At 41.2% G+C, this 19,169-nt stretch overlaps 1 protein-coding gene across 8 annotated transcripts in view; it reads left to right on the forward strand.

Annotated features, from left to right (window-relative positions):
• Nucleotides 1–19,169, forward strand: part of WDR7 (WD repeat domain 7) — a 217,179-nt gene that overhangs the window by 157,729 nt on the left and 40,281 nt on the right. For all 8 annotated transcript variants that reach the window (XM_083575496.1, XM_083575498.1, XM_083575497.1 and 5 more), the window contains 3 exons: nucleotides 942–1,091; nucleotides 2,675–2,757; nucleotides 15,590–15,689. In XM_083575496.1, coding sequence (XP_083431622.1) covers nucleotides 942–1,091; nucleotides 2,675–2,757; nucleotides 15,590–15,689 — 333 coding nt within the window. The remainder of the gene's footprint in view (nucleotides 1–941; nucleotides 1,092–2,674; nucleotides 2,758–15,589; nucleotides 15,690–19,169) is intronic.

Here is a 19,169-nt window from a genome sequence, read left to right on the forward strand (position 1 = left end):
GATTTTGAACATTATTTTACAGTAAAAAAAGGTAGTCTTATACACGTAAAAGTACGGTGTTTACTAATCCATACTGACTCAGCTTGAGAATCCATCCTGAGTTGCGAGCTGTCATTTTGACCTGGTTGCCAATTATGCACCAAGCATGAGACTTATTCCTGATCAGTTTATCCAGAGTAAGAACTGTTAGCATTGTGAACATCCTCATTCGCCCCATGTACTTTGCAAAGGAGGAAGTCATAAGGAAGAACCCACTGATACTCATTATGAGCACTTAGGAGAAATAATCACTACCAATTAGAGCTTTCCTAGTACTTTTTTCTTTAAGAAAGAAAATCAGTAAAGTCCTGTTCTAGTAAACATAGCTGTGACTTTATTGCCAGGAAATAAAGTGAGAATCCAGCGGAAAGGGTTAAATGTATTAATTGCTTGAGTTTCATAGACATAATACATATAATCTACAGATACAAGCAGATATCCTCCATCCCCATTCTCTTTCATTAGTGTTCAGTGGGATGACTCTGTTCTGTTACACCTGCTTTCCATTTTAACTCCGATAGTTTTATAGAGAGAGAGATAGTTACTGAATTAGAGAATACTGTGTTTGCCATGGCTTCTAGATCATTCCCCCCGTCCCCTCTCCCCCAGCTAACAGCAGTCCTTAGTGCATGTGGGGATTCACTGAATTAAAGCACATGCAATCCCATTGAGATTTCTTTTTGCATAGTGTTTTAGATCTATGTGCCTTGCTAACCTGCAAGAGAGAGACAAACTGAAGACTTCAGCAAATGTCCTGTGAGTAGCAGGCAGGGCCAAGGATGGATATCAAAAAGGGAAGACATTGGTGCCCCATAGCACACAAGGACCAGCAATGTGGAAGCCAAAAATCCAGGGGGGAAATTGAATGTAAGCATCCCTAACAATCCTACTGTTTTTTACAGGTGCACAGGCACACTGCTCTCCAAGCAAATACTCAATCTCAGCAGAATATTCATACCAGTACGTTGGCTCGGGCCAAAGGAGAAATTCTGAGAGTTATTGAAATACTTATTGAAAAAATGCCTATGGATGTTGTGGATCTCCTTGTAGAGGTAAGGCCATCTTCTATGAGCCATGTTTGTGTTTCTTGTTGGGCAATTCGATGATCGTGACATTTGCGCAGGCCTTTCAAGGTGCTGAAGGCATTTGTGCCTATGTTTGACCTGGTTATTTTTTTAGAAGAAAAGACAAGTACGTTTTCATTGGCTCACCAGCTGGTAAAATAAATCAAAGCCTTTGCAAAGCACTTCAAGGAGGTATTTCATGATAGAGAAGATGCTTTGCATTTAAAAGATCCCTGATTCAATCTCTGGATGGGGGGTTGGGAAAGACTCAGTCAAAAAATTCAGCCCCAGCCAAAATACTGGCCTAATGTTGACTGTATACCTATCACATGAAGACTTGATAACTTGTCCTTACTATTGCTATAGCGTGGTGAGCCCATTCACCTTGCAGTACTTCTAGCATCAGTCTGGAGAAGCCACATTTCTTTGTCAGTCATCACAGTGCTGGCTACAAAGCACACACCACTGTCCCCCAAACAGTTCAGAAAAACAAAATAGTGAGCTAGAGAGGAGGGACTGGTCATTTCCTGGAGGCTTCTTCAACCTGGCCTCCTTGTGTTACCCATAGCAATGTACGCAGGTCGTTTTGCATACACTTCATGAACTAGTTCAGAAGATGGTAAGGGGTGTACAGAGTAGAATCAACTCAAGAAAAGGGGAGATGGCAGAAAGCAGAGATGGTGGAGAAGAGGGGACTGTAGATGAAGATAATCAATGAACTCAAGCCACAGAAAGGATATGCAGTGGGGCAAGGAGAAGGTGGCAGGTAAAACGGGCTTTGTAGCTCATTTTTGTTGAGTGGAAGGAGTGACTGGTTATAGCTGTTGGTGACTGAGTGGGAGATGTTGGAGCGATTGAGTGGAGGTGTGGCAGTAGAATGGAATGAGTGACGCTGAATGAGCAGTAGGCTTTGTATGATTGCGTAAGGCAGAATCTGGGTGTGACACATAGTATTTTGTGAGTCAAGAGACTGCCTTCGCAAGAGGGAGACTGAAGAGGGACGGTATTCCTGATTCTAAAGATGTTTCAAAATATGCTGCTGTATTTTTGGTTTGGGGGATTTTATTGTTCCACAGAGATTCCTGGAGGGCCTTTATGGTGCTTGGGTTGGCACCTCCCACTAGCTGTGCAGGCGAAAGCCTTTCTTCAGATTATCTCCCCAAAGAGGAAAGGGGCCATCCTGCCAACCAGACTAGCCCATTCTAGTGTTGTGGGTAGTGGGGTCGAGCTGAGCTCCTTTTAAAAAGTTGGAATCTCTTTTTCTTGTCCATTGGTTCAAGTCATGCCCTCTGAAGCAGCAGAAAACAAGCTTGCTCCATATTTTATGTGATAGCCCTTCAGACAGTTGAAGACGACCATCATACCTCCTCTCAGTTTCTTCTTCTCCAGGCTAAACATCCCCAACTCCCTCAACCATTCCTCATAAGGCTTGGTTTCCAGACTCCTAATCATCTTGGTCACCCACCTGCACACATTCCGGCTTGTCAGTTGATCCTTCCTATGCTTAGTATTAAAAATTCTTACATTTTTGTTTTTGTATACTTAACATTTGTTTTAAAATTTGCTTATAGGTTATGGACATCATCATGTACTGTCTTGAAGGTTCATTAGTCAAGAAAAAAGGACTTCAAGAGTGCTTTCCAGCTATCTGCAGGTAGGGTCACAAATTGAAAAACGTGTGGGCACAGAGACTGGTGATGAGCAGATTTTGTAGCTGTTATAAATCCTATCCCTTCCTGTTACTATAATTTATTGGCATTAGGCAAATGAATAGTCTGCCCTAGGAAAGTTTCAGGGTTTGGATCAATTTACATTGACTCCTATCTAAACCAAAATCATGGACAGAAGCTCATGGTTAGTACTAAGTTGAAAGTTCTTTGGAATAGCTCATAATGTGCCGACTTTTGTTGGAGGAATGGGACATGAAGGAAGGTGTTAATTTCCTTCATGGGCACAAATCACTCCGTGTCTGAGATAAGCCAACAGGTGCATGGTCAGCCAAGCCAGTTGCTATGGAAACAGCTCAGTGCCATCTATATAAATAATTAAGGCATGTCAGTTCATTAGTCAGTCAGTGAATCTTGTGAAGTGAATTGAAGTCTGTGTTACATCTTGGAACTGCTGAAGCAGCAGAAATACTTTGTACTTGAATATATGTGTTTGTCTAGATCTGCAAAGCCTACAAGCTGTATGTATATATCCACGTCCAGAATGGTATTACTGAAGCCTTATCTTCTGCAGTAGTCAACTATTTTGGACCTTAAGTTGCCTCTGTGTGGTGACTGGACCTGGGGGCAACTTCCGCTGAGTGGGTATCTCACCTCAGATTCCCAACAACTTTTGGGCATGGTGAAGGATCATTTCAGAAAACCCTCCTTTTTCTACTACCTGTTCTTATGGTTTGGGTAGCAGTGGCTATTATGCCCTCCACATGGCATAATCCAGATTGGAGTGAGTGCAGAAAGGAAGCAGGTTTTTCTATCTTCACTCTGGCATCTTCAGGGTAGAAAACATTCAAGAAAAACAGTGCCAGCAGTGAGGAAAAGCAATGGCTTCAAGATTGCATCCACAAGAGACATTGATACATGGCTATACAGCCCGCACCTCCCCATGCTATGATCTCCATAGGGCCCATAGGGCAGGTTTGCTGCCCAACCAGAGTTGATGTGAAGATCCAATTGTAAGGACCATGCCGCCATGTGTATCTTCAGTGTTAAAGTTCTATTGCTCCTGAAGATCTGCTTTAGAGGTTTTGATAGGTACCCATTTGCCAAGACTATCAGACTGTTGGGCACATAGAGTAGGGTCTTTCGAGCTGTGGTCCCTCAGTTGTGGATCTCAATTGCAGGAAGAATCAGACAGGCCTTATGCCTTGATAGTTTAATACAGCCCTGTCACTTCCTGGAATAGCCAAGATACCTTCCTGGTAAAGTGGTGGGCCATTAAGGAGAGCAAAGGAATTGACTTTGTACAAGCCAGCAAATGGATGGGCCTCCCTCAACTGGCAGGTGGTTAGAAGAAGAAAAAGGCAGAGAGGTTGGACTGATGTGAGCTAGAAGCAAAGGAGCAAGCTGGAAAGACTGAGAGACAGAACAATGTTTGATTTTTGTTTAAATCCAAGGCTGTGGCTATGGGGGAACCAAGGCCCTCTTGGGGCGTTGATGCTGTGGATCCCTCCGTCATAGGCTCAAGTTGTATATATGTGTAAATAAACCACATATCATGAAGACACCACAGTGTGGTGGACAGAGAGCCAGTGTGGTGTAGTGGTTAGGAGCAATGGACTCGTAATCTGGTGAACCGGGTTCGATTCCCCGCTCCTCCACATACAGCTGCTAGGTGACCTTGGGCTAGTCACACTTCTCTGAAGTCTCTCAGCCTCACTCACCTCACAGAGTGTTTGTTGTGGGGGAGGAAGGAGAATGTTAGCCGCTTTGAGACTCCTTAGGGTAGTGATAAAGCGGAATATCAAATCCAAACTCTTCTTCTTCTCCGTCATTCGAAAAGGAAACACGAACCTTGGGTAAGCGCCTGGAACCCCTAGAATCTCACACCACTCAAAGATTGGGGCGCCATGCAACAATATTTAGGCTATGCAGGTTTCTCATGACAATGCTAGCTTTTGAGCAGTATTTTAGAGCAGATGATTAGGCTAATATTGTCTGTATTTTGATGCGTATTTTCTAAGTTGCTTTTGGGAAGATTTTTTAATTTTCACAGTAGGTTATAGATCTGTTAAATAAAAGAGCACAGGTAGTGATTTCAGTGTAGCACGCTGCGAAAGCAAAAAGAGGAACGGCAATTCTTATAGGGTGCACTACTGAAAATCTGCTCTGCATCACATACTTGAAATGCAAAGGCAAGGACAAGTTGGAATTAATGTGAGAAAACTCTCTATCCTGGAGGCACGTTTAATAGAGACACATTGCCTTTTAAATTGTGTTAAATAGCATGTATTATATCTTATTGTACGTAATTATGGCTCCTATAAAAATGATACAGCATTGTGCTAATGACAGTACAGATTAGCTTTCAGACCAGGAGAGATTTTTTTTTTAATATGATTTTGCTTTGTAACTCTGGAAGGAATCCAAGTGGAAACTTCTGACATGATCCTCTTACTAAATATTTTAATATGATAATGATCTTCCTGCTATACTGATTAAATGTTCAATTGCATACCTGTTGTGATCATATAGTGCTGTCAGTTCGAACAATATCAAGGCATATTCCCCCCCCCAGCTGAGCTGTTATTTTTTGTTATTATAAGCCATGATAACAGCTGTCTCCTAAGTAAAGTGTGGAGACTAATGACAATTCTATTGTCTCCTTTTCAGCAAGGGAGGGGCGCTGGAGGCAAGAGCACTAAAGTCCAATAAGAACAAAAGCCATTCCAATAGGATTTGTTGTTAAGATTCACTGTCCTTTTTGCTTTCTGCCACAAAGGTCTGTTGAGGGTCATGGTGTTTGACTGACCTATAGTCTTCATGTTAGCATGAGTTGGGGGGAAGGGACCTATCATGGTCCTCATGTTCAAAGTAGGTTGGTGGTCACGTGCTCCTCTGCTCGCAGACCCTGACATCCCCTTCCCCATCTGTCATGCCCAGTCATCACTTACTTGTGACCCCTCTCTCTGTGAAAAGACCCCTCATGACAATCCCTGTGTTGAAACATAGATCTTAGAGACTCTTTTCCTTCACACATGGTTCCTGCCACAGCTAAAGCAGATCACTCAGTAAGCATCTTTTAGACCAGAGGTTCCCAAACCTATTTGGCCTACCACCCCCTTTTCGGTGGGCGCCCCCTGGAAATCTACCTTCTTTAAGCGAAGGGGCGGGACCGGCATTGCAGCATGCCAGCCACTGGACAAATACGCAGGCAAGCTGTGATCCACTTCCTGGGCCTGAGTGAAGCCAAAAAGGGTTCATCCAATCCTGGCAAACCTTCCCAACTCCAGCACAACGACCAGATCCAAAGTATTGGCTTAGAAAAGGTGTTCCTTCATGCATGGAGGAAATGTCTCTTTCACAGTGATGCCTAATTCCAGTTACAGATAGGTAGCCGTGTTGGTCTGCCATAGTCAAAACAAAAAAATATTTTTTTCTTCCAGTAGCACCTTAAAGACCAACTAAGTTAGTTCTTGGTATGAGCTTTCGTGTGCATGCACACTTCTTCAGATACTGAAGAATCTGTATCTGTATCTGAAGAGGTGTACATGCAAACGAAAGCTCATACCAAGAACTAACTTAGTTGGTCTTTAAGGTGCTACTGGAAGAAAAAAATATTTTTTTGTTTTGAGTGATGCCTAATGTCACCCATGTACAAAATCCAGAAACAAAGAGAATATGCTTTGATCAATACAGCGGTACTCTCATGTGCAGATTTATTAGATCCGTCTGTTATATTAGAACTCACAGATCAACGAATATTTGTGGCCACCCTGACAATTTGCCTTTCCTCTTCCATTCTTCTATTACAAGTTGGCCCTGGAGGAAGGCAAACTGTTGGAGAAGTAGTTATGGGGATGGGGTGGGGTGGGGCTACTTGGAAGGGACAACCACCTTCCCTTCCAAGTAGCCCTCCCCAACCTCCACCCTGCACACACAAAGAAATTACTGGTTTGCAGACTAATCTTCTCCCCTCCTTTTATTTGAAATTTTAATAATCTTTTAGACTTTGCCTTTGTTCTGGTCAACTTCATGTTCAATGAAGATTCCCATGCAATGTTGTTTACCAGAACTAAGGCTGCCCTGGAGCATCCTTTGCAGATCAAAGCAAAAAAAGTTAAATTGCAAAGCAGTTCAGCCGCATTGAGAAGTAAATTAGTTTAAACTCAAGGAAGCTCAATTCCTGGATCTTAATAAGGGCGAGCATCTCATTTTAGCAAGCATAAATTAGGCGCCTTGCTAAAACTGTGGCCTACACCTTATAGTTTTAAAAGTCTGCACATTGCAGACCTGATTTGGAGCATCTACATTTTCACTCTGTTTTTGTAACTCATGTATGTATGCTTCAGTGGTGGTGAGCCTCATATTTCATATTAATTGCTATCATTATCTAACTGCGCTTCAGGATTGCAGTGCACATCAAGAGGACAGTCAGCCAATGTAATCCACATCGGCTTTCCCACAAGTAGCAGTGGGGATGTCCCATTTAATCTGTAATGTAAATCATATAGGGATATGCATCTTCATCAGCTTTCTTGAATCATTTGTTGCACAGAGCTCTGTGGGTCAAATCCAGTATCTATTGACAGTGTTTTATTCAGACCGATATCTTCTGATATTTTGGCTAATCTTGTATTCTGACTACTGTATGTGCCATTAAAATGCCAGACAGGGATCCTGCAAGCTGAAACAATGGAATAGTAGTAGAAATTGTGTTAGGCATAGGGTAATGTAGTTTTTGACATTTTGAAAATGTTAGGAGTAGCAAGGCCTCCTCTTGTTTAGGCCTTAATTCAGCAAAATCTTCAATACAATTATTACCATGAGCCTTCCTTTAAAAGGACTGGTATCACTGAACTGTAGTTGTTTGATATTTGGGATTAAAATTCAGTGAGGAGCTACAGCTGAAGAATCATTGAAAAGAATGGTAACAATATTGATGGAGTATCAGTGGAGGTGTTTATTCTAGTACATCCTTGGTTTCTCCAGACTTTCCCTGAGCTCTGACCTTGATTTATGTTTCTGAACCCCCCAATTTCCTGTTGTTTATTTGTTCCGTGTGGTTTTTTATTTTGACTGTTGCTTTGGTTTCATGTTGTGTTTTTGTTTTGATGACATTGTTTTTATATTGTACACCGCTTAGAGGTTTTTTTAAAAAGTGGCTTATAAATGATTTGTATATTAACTAAATAAAAATACAAGCGCTATAGTTGTTTTGGGACAGGGAGGGGGAGGCAGATGGAGAGGAAACAGGAAACAAAATGCAACTCAATGAAGAGAGAAAGTCGATTCCTAGGAAACTGAAGTGAGGGGATTGGGAATGCCCATGGTGACAGAGAGGAAGCCAGAGGAGAGGGGAAACACCAGGAATTCTGACCTTAAAGGTCATCGTGAAAAAGGCTGTCCATTCAGCCTCAGGTCACAGTGAATCAAACGTAACAGAAGGTGTGCTTCAGGTTTCCACTTATATGCCCAGTTCTTATTGCTTGAATCTTTCAGATCAGGTCTCCAGGATCCAATACCTGAGTTCGGTCAGACTGCCCAACCTCATCTCCTAGAGTCAACAAAAGCATCAGCAGCCAGTCTGATAGGGAGAATGCAAGTCCACAGCATACCCCCCACCACCACCATGGAGACCTCCTTCTGACCTCTGTTTTAGAGCTCCAGTTTAACAGGGTGGTGAGAAGAGAGATTTCTGTGTGAGATTCCCTAGGCATCTTTAGCTGTGTGCACTGATTTCTGCACATCCCCATTTCCTCTTGCCAGCACTTGGCAGCATCTGTAGCCAACAAAAGGCTGCTTCTCGAGGGAGTACAGAAGTGTGAACCTAAGTGTTCACTTATGGTTGCACTTGGGTTATTGTAAATATTTGGAATCCAATCTTATTCACTCTTTAAATAAGCATTGCCTAGTTTCCCCCTCTATTTATTTGTAAAAATAGACAATGACTTGAAAGAATTACCATAGAATGGCTTGAGTCGTGGCTTATTTTATTCCAGATAAAATAGGTGTTAAGCAAACAGCTTATTTATACCAAAGGAAAGAGTGCCTGTGTCCCAACATCACCTTGAGGTTGATTATTCAAAACAAGTGCAAACATTGCCCTTCGCTATGTGAATTTATTTGCCATGGCCTGTCCTTCTCAAACAGTCATATCATATGTCAACTTTGAAACTGTGACAGTTCACAAAACACAAATTCTATGGAACCTCTTAAGTATAGATGTATGAATTTCAAATTTATTGCTTAGCCAATTGGCCATTACAATGCAATAATTAGATCACCAATGACTGAACATGACCAAGCATTCACAAAGTAATTGGCAATTCCAGATATAATTTAAATCAAATAATTGCATTAACTACAATTACTGATATGACAAATCAGCAATCTATCAAACCTATCAAAATCATTCATGTTAAGATAAAATCTTGTCCAAGATAGATATGTTTAGAATAAGTGAAATTAGCTAAGATAAACTTACTATGAATGTCTATAACTGGAAAGTTGGCATTATGAGATAAAATCTATCATACTTTAAGAAGACTTAAGATGGAGAGTGGCAAATACGTAAATAGATATTCCACATTTCAGTAAAAGCATGTCAAAGAAAATGGATCATCTATTATTAGTACCATTGCATGCACGCCATCTGAATGCTTGTAGCAAATATTTTTAAATACTCTCAAGACAGTGTGTTTTTAATTTATGCATTATATTTTAAGAGTTCTTATAAATTTAGTGGTCAACTAGCTTTAAAAATATGTAAGATATGTAAGAATGAAATTTTGGGAAACCAGCTAGAAAAATATTTTTGTTCCTGTTCTCTGAGGAATATTCTTCTGTATCGACTCTACTAATATTTTTGTTGTTGTAGTTGTAAACGATTCTGTTTCCCATCTTGATTGTCTGATGTTGGGCAAGCCATATTTCCTTCCCTTCATTATTCTATCAAGAAGCATTTTCAGTTATACTGTTTTCTTACAAAAATAAAAATATTGATATAGAGTAACACCAGTAAAAAAAAAAAAAATACCAGCATACAAGACCTCAGTGGTGGTGATGCAGAAGAATAGGCCTCTGCACCAGCTATTGCAATTTGTCAGGGGACTGTGCACACAGAAACACAGACTGAATTCATACTAAGCCAGAAATCCTGATTTAATAAGCTGAGAGATTCCTGAGCAGCACGCAGGTCCTTTGCAACCACTTTGCTTCTTCCTTTGTGAAAGTGACTGACAAAGTTAGGATTCATCATTTAACCATAGCATTCTATTACGTGCAAACCCAGCCTGGTTCAAACCAAGCCAGAATATCAAGCCAACTTTAAATCAGGACTTCCTATCCTGGTTTGTTCTGAAGTCACAAACCATAGTTTTCAAGTTTGCACGTAATGGGAAGATATGGTTAAGTGCTGGATCCCAGCATGTTGGCCATGCACATGGAGGGAGGAGCCAGGGGGCTGCATGCTGGTGCGTGCTTTGCTTATTATGCCAGGATGTTTGGCTTAGTATTGCATGTGAATATGGCCATACTGTTTTGGAAATCCCATGCAAGTAGCAAAAGTTTTAAGGGGTGTTTATTTCATTGATATTCCACCCTTCAGTATAAATACAATGGTACCTCAGTTTACAGACGCTTCAGGTTACAGACACTTCAGGTTACAGACTCCACTAACCCAGAAAATAGTACCTCAGGTTAAGAACTTTGCTTCAGGTTGAGAACAGAAATTGTGTGGCGGCAGCGGAAGGCCACATTAGCTAAAATGGTACCTCAGGTTAAGAACAGTTTCAGGTTAAGAACGGACCTCCAAAACAAATTAAGTTCTTAACCCGAGGTACCACTGTATTTCCAAGATGGCTTAGAACAGGCTTCCTCAACCTCGGCCCTCCAGATGTTTTTGGCCTACAACTCCCATGATCCCTAGCTAGCAGGACCAGTGGCCAGGGATGATGGGAATTGTAGTCTCAAAACATCTGGAGGGCCGAGATTGAGGAAGCCTGGCTTAGAACAAAATAGAATTATAAAATCATAAGACCTATACATACACACAGAAAGATAAAACAACAGATTAAAAAACTAGCACCATTAAAAGACACTCTCCTCAAATTAAACTAGTATGAAACTGGTAGAAACTTGTAGTGCTGATATATCCCAAGTAGATCTCTGTGTGCTGGACCATTGCCATGAAGGAGGATCAGAAATCAAGAACCTCAGTGGTTCTTGGGTGGTACTTTGTTGTGTCATCATTAACAACCCACCGCCTTTTTGTGAGAGAATTTGTAAACCTCCAGAATGCAAGGTTAACTGTTCACAGCCCTACAAAATTGCCCCCAGCTTTATATTCCCTTATATGTTACTCTTCGTTGCATTTAGCTTGGTAGTGTCACAAATTGTGCAAGGCTGTGTTAAAGCAAAACTGCATTACTGTGCACAGAAGACTTTGCTAGTGAGATTTTACAGGGGTTTCAAAGAAGGCAATCTGTGTATGAAATTATGCTCCCCAAATTCTACTCAATCCCAATCAAGAAAGTGCAGAGCCACCTGTTGCTTTCTCCCTAATCTGTTGTTGTACAAAAAAACAAACTGCAGCAAAGCAACATCTTAGAATCCTTTTCATTTTTGTTGCCTGTGTTTTGTTCAGCCGTATTAAATAATTATGGACATCCTTCTGTGCCTCAGGCATCAGAATTCCTTAGACTAAAACCTCCTTGCTCTTCAGAATCGCCTTTTCAGTACTGCATTGTGTTTTGCCCCCCACTGCAGCTGAAAAATAAAAGATGCCAATATTTGCATTATAATCTATTCTTTCCTCATCATATTCTTGTTTTCATCAGGAATTTGTTTCTCCCTCGTACCATCTTTCCTGGAAAGAAGGTTGGTTGGGGCTGTTTGCAATACTGTGGTACCTCGGGTTACATACGCTTCAGGTTACATACGCTTCAGGTTACAGACTACGCTAACCCAGAACTAGTGCTTCAGGTTAAGAACTTTGCTTCAGGATGAGAACAGAAATCGTGCTCTGGCGGTGCGGCAGCAGCGGGAGGCCCCATTAGCTAAAGTGGTGCTTCAGGTTAAGAACAGTTTCAGGTTAAGAACGGACCTCTGGAACAAATTAAGTACTTAACCCGAGGTACCACTGTACTCTTCTATATCTTTCTATCCCTCTTCCAAGAGAAGAGATTTTGGAATTCCAATGTAAGCAGGTGCAGTTAATGTTAGCATCGCCTACACAGTGCCATGCAGGAACAGACAGAAATCACCTACCTGCTTCTGTGCTGTGGTGGCAGGAGGGGAAATCCCTTCATATAGTGGCAAATCAGGCCTTCAGTGCAGAAAACTGTAGCAGGCAATCAATAAACCAATGATCAGCATTTGATCACCAGATCACCACCTAGTTAAACCATCAGCAGTAATCCAGCTGTTATCAGTTGCATGTGAAAAGAATGAGGGAGGCAAAAAATATTGTATCTAACCTCCATATGGATGCTGTATCCTAGCTCCCATTTCCTCTCACAGTGAAGTCAGAAATATGGAACTGTGTGCTGACACAAGTAATGTTTTTTTCGCTTGCTTGGGTCTTTGGTGCTGCATATGCTTGTTATTCCTCGATTGTAGCCAGAGTTGTGCATATATCCACATTCGAATGGGCTTACCCTTGCAAAAGGAGTGTATCACAGAAAAACAAAAGCACACAGGGGGTTTTTTAGCCAGAACTCACAGGAACTCTGTTCCAGCACCTCTTAGGGTAGGTGCCATTGCCATTCTAAGAGAACGAGGGAGGTGTTCATGGTTAGTTCCGGCACCTCTTTTTCTAGAAAAATAGCACTGCTCCTAATGGTTGCCATTGCAGTGCAGCTTGCAGAGTTTGACCAGAGAGACCTGGGTTCAAATACCTGCCCAGCGACAAAACTTGTTAGGTGATCTTAGGCGAATTATTCCAGAATGTGGCAGCTAGACTGGTAACTGGGAGTGGCTGCCGAGACCACATAACACCTGTCTTGGCGTCATTGGCTCCCAGTATGCTTCCAAGCACAATTCAGAGTGTTGGTGCAGACCTTGAAAGCCCTAAATGGCCTCAGCCCAGTATACCTGAAGGAGCATCTCCACCCGCATTGTTCTGCCCAGACACTGAGGTCCAGCGCCGAGGGCCTTCTGGCGATTCCCTCACACCGAGAAGCAAAAGTTACAGGGAACCAGGCAAAGGGCCTTCTCAGTTGTGGTGCCCACCCTGTGGAATGCCCTTCCATCAGATGTCAAGGAAATAAACAACTGTCTGACGTTTAGAAGACACCTGAAGGCAGCCCTGTTTAGGGAAGTTTTTTAATGTCTGATGTTTTATTGTATTTTTAATATTTTGTTGGAAGCTGCCCAGAGTGGCTGGGGAAACCCAGCCAGATGGGCAGGGTATAAATAAATAAATTATTATTATTATTATTATTATTATTATTATTATTATTATTATTATATTGCACTTTCAACCTCATGTGCCTTAAAGGGTTGTTGGTAGGATAAAATGGGATTGTTAAACTGGGAGAATATTGACAGTTAAAATGGTAGTCCTCCCAAATATGTTTTGTTTTTCCCCCAAACCATCCCGATTATAAATGGAATTAGTTGCTTTAAAGAATGGCATAGGTTCCTGGCGAGGTACATATGGCAAGACAAGAAACCCAGCATCAAATTCAAATTATTAACGGACTTAAAAGAAAGGGATGGATTTGCATTGCCAGACTTTAGGTTATACTTTGAAGCTGCATGTTTAGTATGGTTAAAAGACTGGATGCTTTTAAAGAATGCCAACCTGTTAGATATAGAAGGAAGGGATAACGTAGTAGGATGGCATGGTTATCTGGGTTATGAAAAAGTGAAAATACATAAGGGTTTCAAATACCATATTGTTAGAAAGGCAATATTCGAGGTGTGGGAGAGAACTAAAAAATTGTTAGAGCCAAAAACCCCGTGGTGGATATCACCAATGGAGGCAATGGCGGTTAAAAGGAAAAACATGAGTAGCAATTGGCTGACATATAAAAAATTATTAGAAGAACGAGATAACCAACTAAGACTAAAGGACTGTGACACATTAAAACATATCAGCGTAAGTTGGCTACAATATCATCAACTCAATGGAATTTTCAAACCTGATGAAAGGGAAAATGGATTTTACAAGATAATTTCTGAACTAGATAAAGAACTCCTCTCAAATAATAATATAAAATCTGTCTAAAATGTATAAATTATTATTAAATAGGCATCTAAAAGATGAAGAGGTCAAAGATGTAATGGTAAAATGGGCACAGGATTTTGGATACAATATAGAGCTAGAAAAACGGGAAAACCTTTGGAAACACGATATTAGATTCACGGCATACGATTAAAGAAAACCTCCTAAAGATTATGTACCGGGGGTATATGACACCAGCAAAATTGGCTAAAAAAAAAAAAATCAGTAATAAATGCTGGAAGTATAATCAAAAAGAGGGGAATTTTTTCCACATGTGGTGGACGTGCCCCAGAATAAAAACATTCTGGGACATGATCTATGAAGAAATTTAAAAAATGATTAGACACACACACATAGAGAACTTTTTTAATTAAGAATTTTCACTACGGACATCCCAAAAGATAACAAAAGAGTCTTTTTATACGCAATCACGGCCGCTAGGATCGTGATAGTGAAACACTGGAAATGTAATACAATACCAACAAAGGAAGAATGGCTCTTAAAATTAAGTGAATATCTAGAATTAGCTAAACTTATTGACTCAATAAGAAATCACTCAAAGGAGAGAATAAGAATGGGATGTTTTTATAAATTACATGAAAAAAGGAGGTTCCCAGACCATCAGTAGGCTTAGCTTAGATTAAAATCCCACTGACAACCAGAATGTTTCTCCACAGATTTAACAACTGATTACAGATATTTAGAATAAGGAACTACTAAGTACATTCAAGAATAACAGGAAGTCATGTTATGAATCAAGGAGTCAAGCCAGTTAACTGTAAAAAGACAACTTGTACTCCTTACGTACAAGTGTAATTGAAAATGTTTGTTTTGGGGGTACTTGTCTTTTTCTTTTTTCCTTTTTCTTTTCATGTATGTGGTTTTCTTCTTCTTCTTTTTTTGCATACTCTGTGTGTTTATATATATATGAAATATTTTTTAAAAAAAGAAGAACAGCCGGGCTAAAATAAAATAAAAATGGGATTGTTAGGAGAATTGTGGGATGAAGAAATAAATTCCCCAGAATTAAATACTATATGTGTTTCAAGAAAAATCTTATCTGGGCAGACTGAATAAATATCCTATAGTCTTTAAAAAAGAGAGAGATCTCCAATCAGGTCTATTCAGAGCAGTTTCTTTTTTTCTTTTTCTTTTTAAATTTTATTAACCGGCCAATCAAATCAAATCAAATCACATCACATAAATTCCGAATTACAAAGCCGAATTTTAAATTTTGTTGAGGGGACCCATATTTCAAGATCTGAAGGGGGGCAGTTCAAGATCCGAAGGGGGGGGCAGAGCAGTTTCTATGTTATGCCAAGAGTCTTTATTCAGTTTAAATTGTTGCATAAGAAGCTGGATAGATGCATTCATCTGGTAAGGTGCAGAGCCGCAAGACAAGGGTGCCATGGCCGTTAGAACAGCCGTTTGCATATCCCTGGCTAAAGTGGATTTGCAGGACCAGGCTGTGAAATAAAACGTTGATACTAGCAGTGCTATTAATTACCAGATTGTAGTAAAAAAGAAGAAGTTTTGCATCCCACACCGTCTGATCAAATCTCACTCGTTCCTTGCTCTAATGTTCAATTCAGGTTCTACATGGTCAGCTATTATGAGCGGAGCCACAGAATAGCAGTTGGATCTCGCCATGGTTCAGTGGCCCTCTACGACATCCGGACTGGAAAATGTCAGGTAAATAAATCATTGTGATCTCCTCTCTGTAAACTGTGGAAGTTATTGAAAGGAAAGAGACTAGCTCTTCACCAGTTGACATGCTGAGTCGCTGGAACATTATGGATAATGCTAAGGGGGATCAATAGTTTAATGAAGGACTCAATGTATATAGAGTCTTACTGTTTTCATTTGCTGTAACTGAATGGCGAGCACAGATGGGTTAATAATAGCTGTCCGAAAAAAGCCGTAACTTCTCAAAGGGTATCTTGAGTGTTTTGCTTACTTCAGATACCGTTCCCACCCCACCCTGTTAATTCTGCTGTTTGAAGTAGAGCTGTTTTAGTGAGATCATTAAATATATACAAGCCTGTATTTCTCATATATATATCAAGGCTTTTTAAAGCAAGCACGATAGATTAAAAACATTACAAGTAATCACCACCAGAATGTAGTTGAAATTAACCTGCGACCATAAGCACAATTACTACTAAGTTAATCACACAGTAAAGGTACTTAAGATCAAACTGTAAATTTATTCCACTGGGTCAAAACACACCAGGTTCTTCTACCAAGGCAGAAAAAACAAAAATGTCTAATATTAAGAGACAGATACCAGCCTTCTCACATTGCTAGGAGCCATAAGTCAGGATCCTCTAATACTTATTTTTCCTTGTGTTCTCAAGACACACACATACAAACCTTACCTTCTTCTTCTTCTCCCTCTCTCTATATATTTATATATATATATCCTAGCTACTTAGGGAAGAGGCAATCTATTCCAGTTTGCTCTCAGCTGCATTAAAAAATTACAGGCTAAATCTTCAGTTGCTTTTTTCTTAATTTTAAAAAATACCCTATTTATTTTAGAATATGAACCTCTGTTCTTCCAAAGTGCCATAGTTGTAGTGCTGATTTCTTCAGATCCCAATGACTGGGGGGGGAGGGGGGAGGTGCAGGGAACTGTTTCCAGTCAGTGGCACTTAGGTCCTGTGACCTCCAGAGATCATTTTGGCAGGTCAGCAATGCCTCCCACCTGCCAATCACTCGGCCTCACCCTGATGTCAGTGGAAGCATTTCCCCCTTTATTTCAAGCCACGCAGGCAAAGGGACATGTCAGATGGCAATGGTGGTTGCTCATGAGTAACCAGTCAGGACTCCGACCTGTCTTTTACAGGTTTTATTTTGGTGCAAAACTATTTACGGTGCAGAGCCACAAGTTCATGTCTGCCTCAGTCGCTAGCAGAATCCGGGAGTGGTTGTTTCCGGGACCTCCCCCAACATAAGAGCTTCGTCACCCCCAGCCTTTTCCTTCCTTCTTTGCGTTTTACACCTCTGCGCAGGGTGGGCAATGGAAGGGGTGTGCTTCCCTCCTGGCCGGCTTGGCCAGGAGCGGTGCTGAGGCTCCCAGCAGCTTCCTCTGGTCCTTGCCCCCCAGGAACGGTGCCGAGACTCCCAGCAGCATCCTCTGGTCCTTTCCCCTCTTCCCCACTGGAGGTGTGGCTTTCCTCACCACAGGAAGAGGAACTGCTTCGCAAGATTTTCAGAGTTTCCCTGTAACCCAACTGCCCCTCTGCTTCCCTACCCTGTTCCGATGGCAGTACCCTGACAGGACAGATCTTGGTTAACACCACCAACCAGGTGATTGTCATCAGCACTTGCAAAGGCGGTGCCTGCAAACCCCGCTTTCAGCAGGGAGCTCCATCTTTACCTGCCCCACACATGACATCATATATGATGTCAAGTGGAGGGCAGGTGAGCGTGGCTTGGGGGAAAGAGCCTTGCTTGGGCCAAATTTGCCTGCAGGCTGGAGACTCCCAACTGCTGCTCTAGATTATTTGTCTATGTGTTATAAAACACACATTTTGTAAGAAGAGCATCTTACTCCCATGCTGTACTTCACTGAAAGAAAACTGTGGACTGGCAATAAATAGAAATGCAATTTAACATTCCAATATGGCCGGCGCTGACCTCTTAAGAGACAATTTTCACATCTGACAATGAACATCAGAGGAAACACAAATAGCTGGTCATCTTTTGGTGTCTCAGCTCCTGTTTTGTTAGGCAAAAGAAGGGATTTTATTCTCTTATCAGGGGATACACCTGATTGATCCATCTTGGACTAAGGCGTTTCAAGCATGAATGACCTCAGTGGTCCAGAGGAACCCTCACACATGGTCATGTTCTCACATAACAGTGAGCCAAAAATGCTTCACTTTATAAAGGAAGCTGGTACATGCATACAACACAATTGCTTCCACTTCAGTCCTCACCTTGTGCTGACAAGTAAACAAACCAAGATGGGTAGAACTTGGGAACGTGGTTTATTACTCCCAAACAAGCCACAACCTGTAATCCAACAACAAACCATGGTTTAAGACTGGCTAGCAAATGATGTTTCTATTCTTATTTGTTTTACTCTCTGTGCCTTCCCCCTTTATTTCAAACAATAGCACAAAGAAGAGTTTATCCTGTGTCCCTCCCTCCCTCCCTCCCTCCCTCCCTCCCACAGTTAGTTTGCTAACATGTCTGCAGGGTAAATACACTGAGTTTTATTTCCACCACTAGTTCTAGAAAGCATGGCTCCACATTATGGATTCTAAAATGTGCTTTTAAAAATGTGTCTGTGAGTCTAAAGTAGCTAACAAAGGTCAGAGGTGTTGATGGACAGGCTGGGCAAGTGCTTACAGCTACATCTCTGTATGAATGGCTGAATCTGCAATGAAAATCTTCCCTCTGGCTTGGTTTGCCCTTGGTTCAGTAGACATGCTGGAGTATCTTATCTTCCTGACTTTTTTCCCCTTTCCTCCCAGCAACCTTTTAGGATGCATTCTGTGTTTCGGCAACGAGAAGCTTGAAAAAGGCAAATAACTGGCTTATATTTGTACCTTTATCCAGAAGTGTTTTGGGTTTTTTGTTGTTGTTTGACATGGCACCATCTTTTAAATGACTACAACTAAATCCAAGCCTTTTTAGGTAATTCGTATGAACAGCTCCATCAGCCGGTTTGGTTATATTCACGGGAAATGGATGTTTGAGTGAGGAAAATATGTTCTCATTAGAAGTACACTCAAGGACAGACTGATTCACACTATTATTATGGTCTGGGGTTGCATAGGCACAAATGGGCTTGGAGGGAATGCTGTGGGAACCACTCCATCTGATCACTCCCCCCCCCCAAGTCCTACTCCATTCCCCCCCCAACATTTTCCGGGGGGTGGAGTTCAGTACAACTGAAATGGGCACTCTTGAATTAGTTTGTTTTTACATAGGGTCCAACCCAAAACTTTTAAAGCTTTCATTGATAGCTTGCAGTGTAAAAATCACCCGGTGATTGACAGCACTACAAAAACATGGATCCAAGGCACAGGTCCTCATGTACATAGGAAGACAACAAAACTATCAACAAATTATACAACAGAATAAGTGGTAGTTTTCAAAAATGCGTATCCAACGTTCTCCTTTCGCCATTGACCAGGATAACTTCTGGTTGCTACGTAA

The sequence above is a fragment of the Podarcis filfolensis genome (assembly GCF_964270895.1).
Source record: "Podarcis filfolensis genome assembly, chromosome: 11".
NCBI lineage: Eukaryota > Metazoa > Chordata > Lepidosauria > Squamata > Lacertidae > Podarcis > Podarcis filfolensis.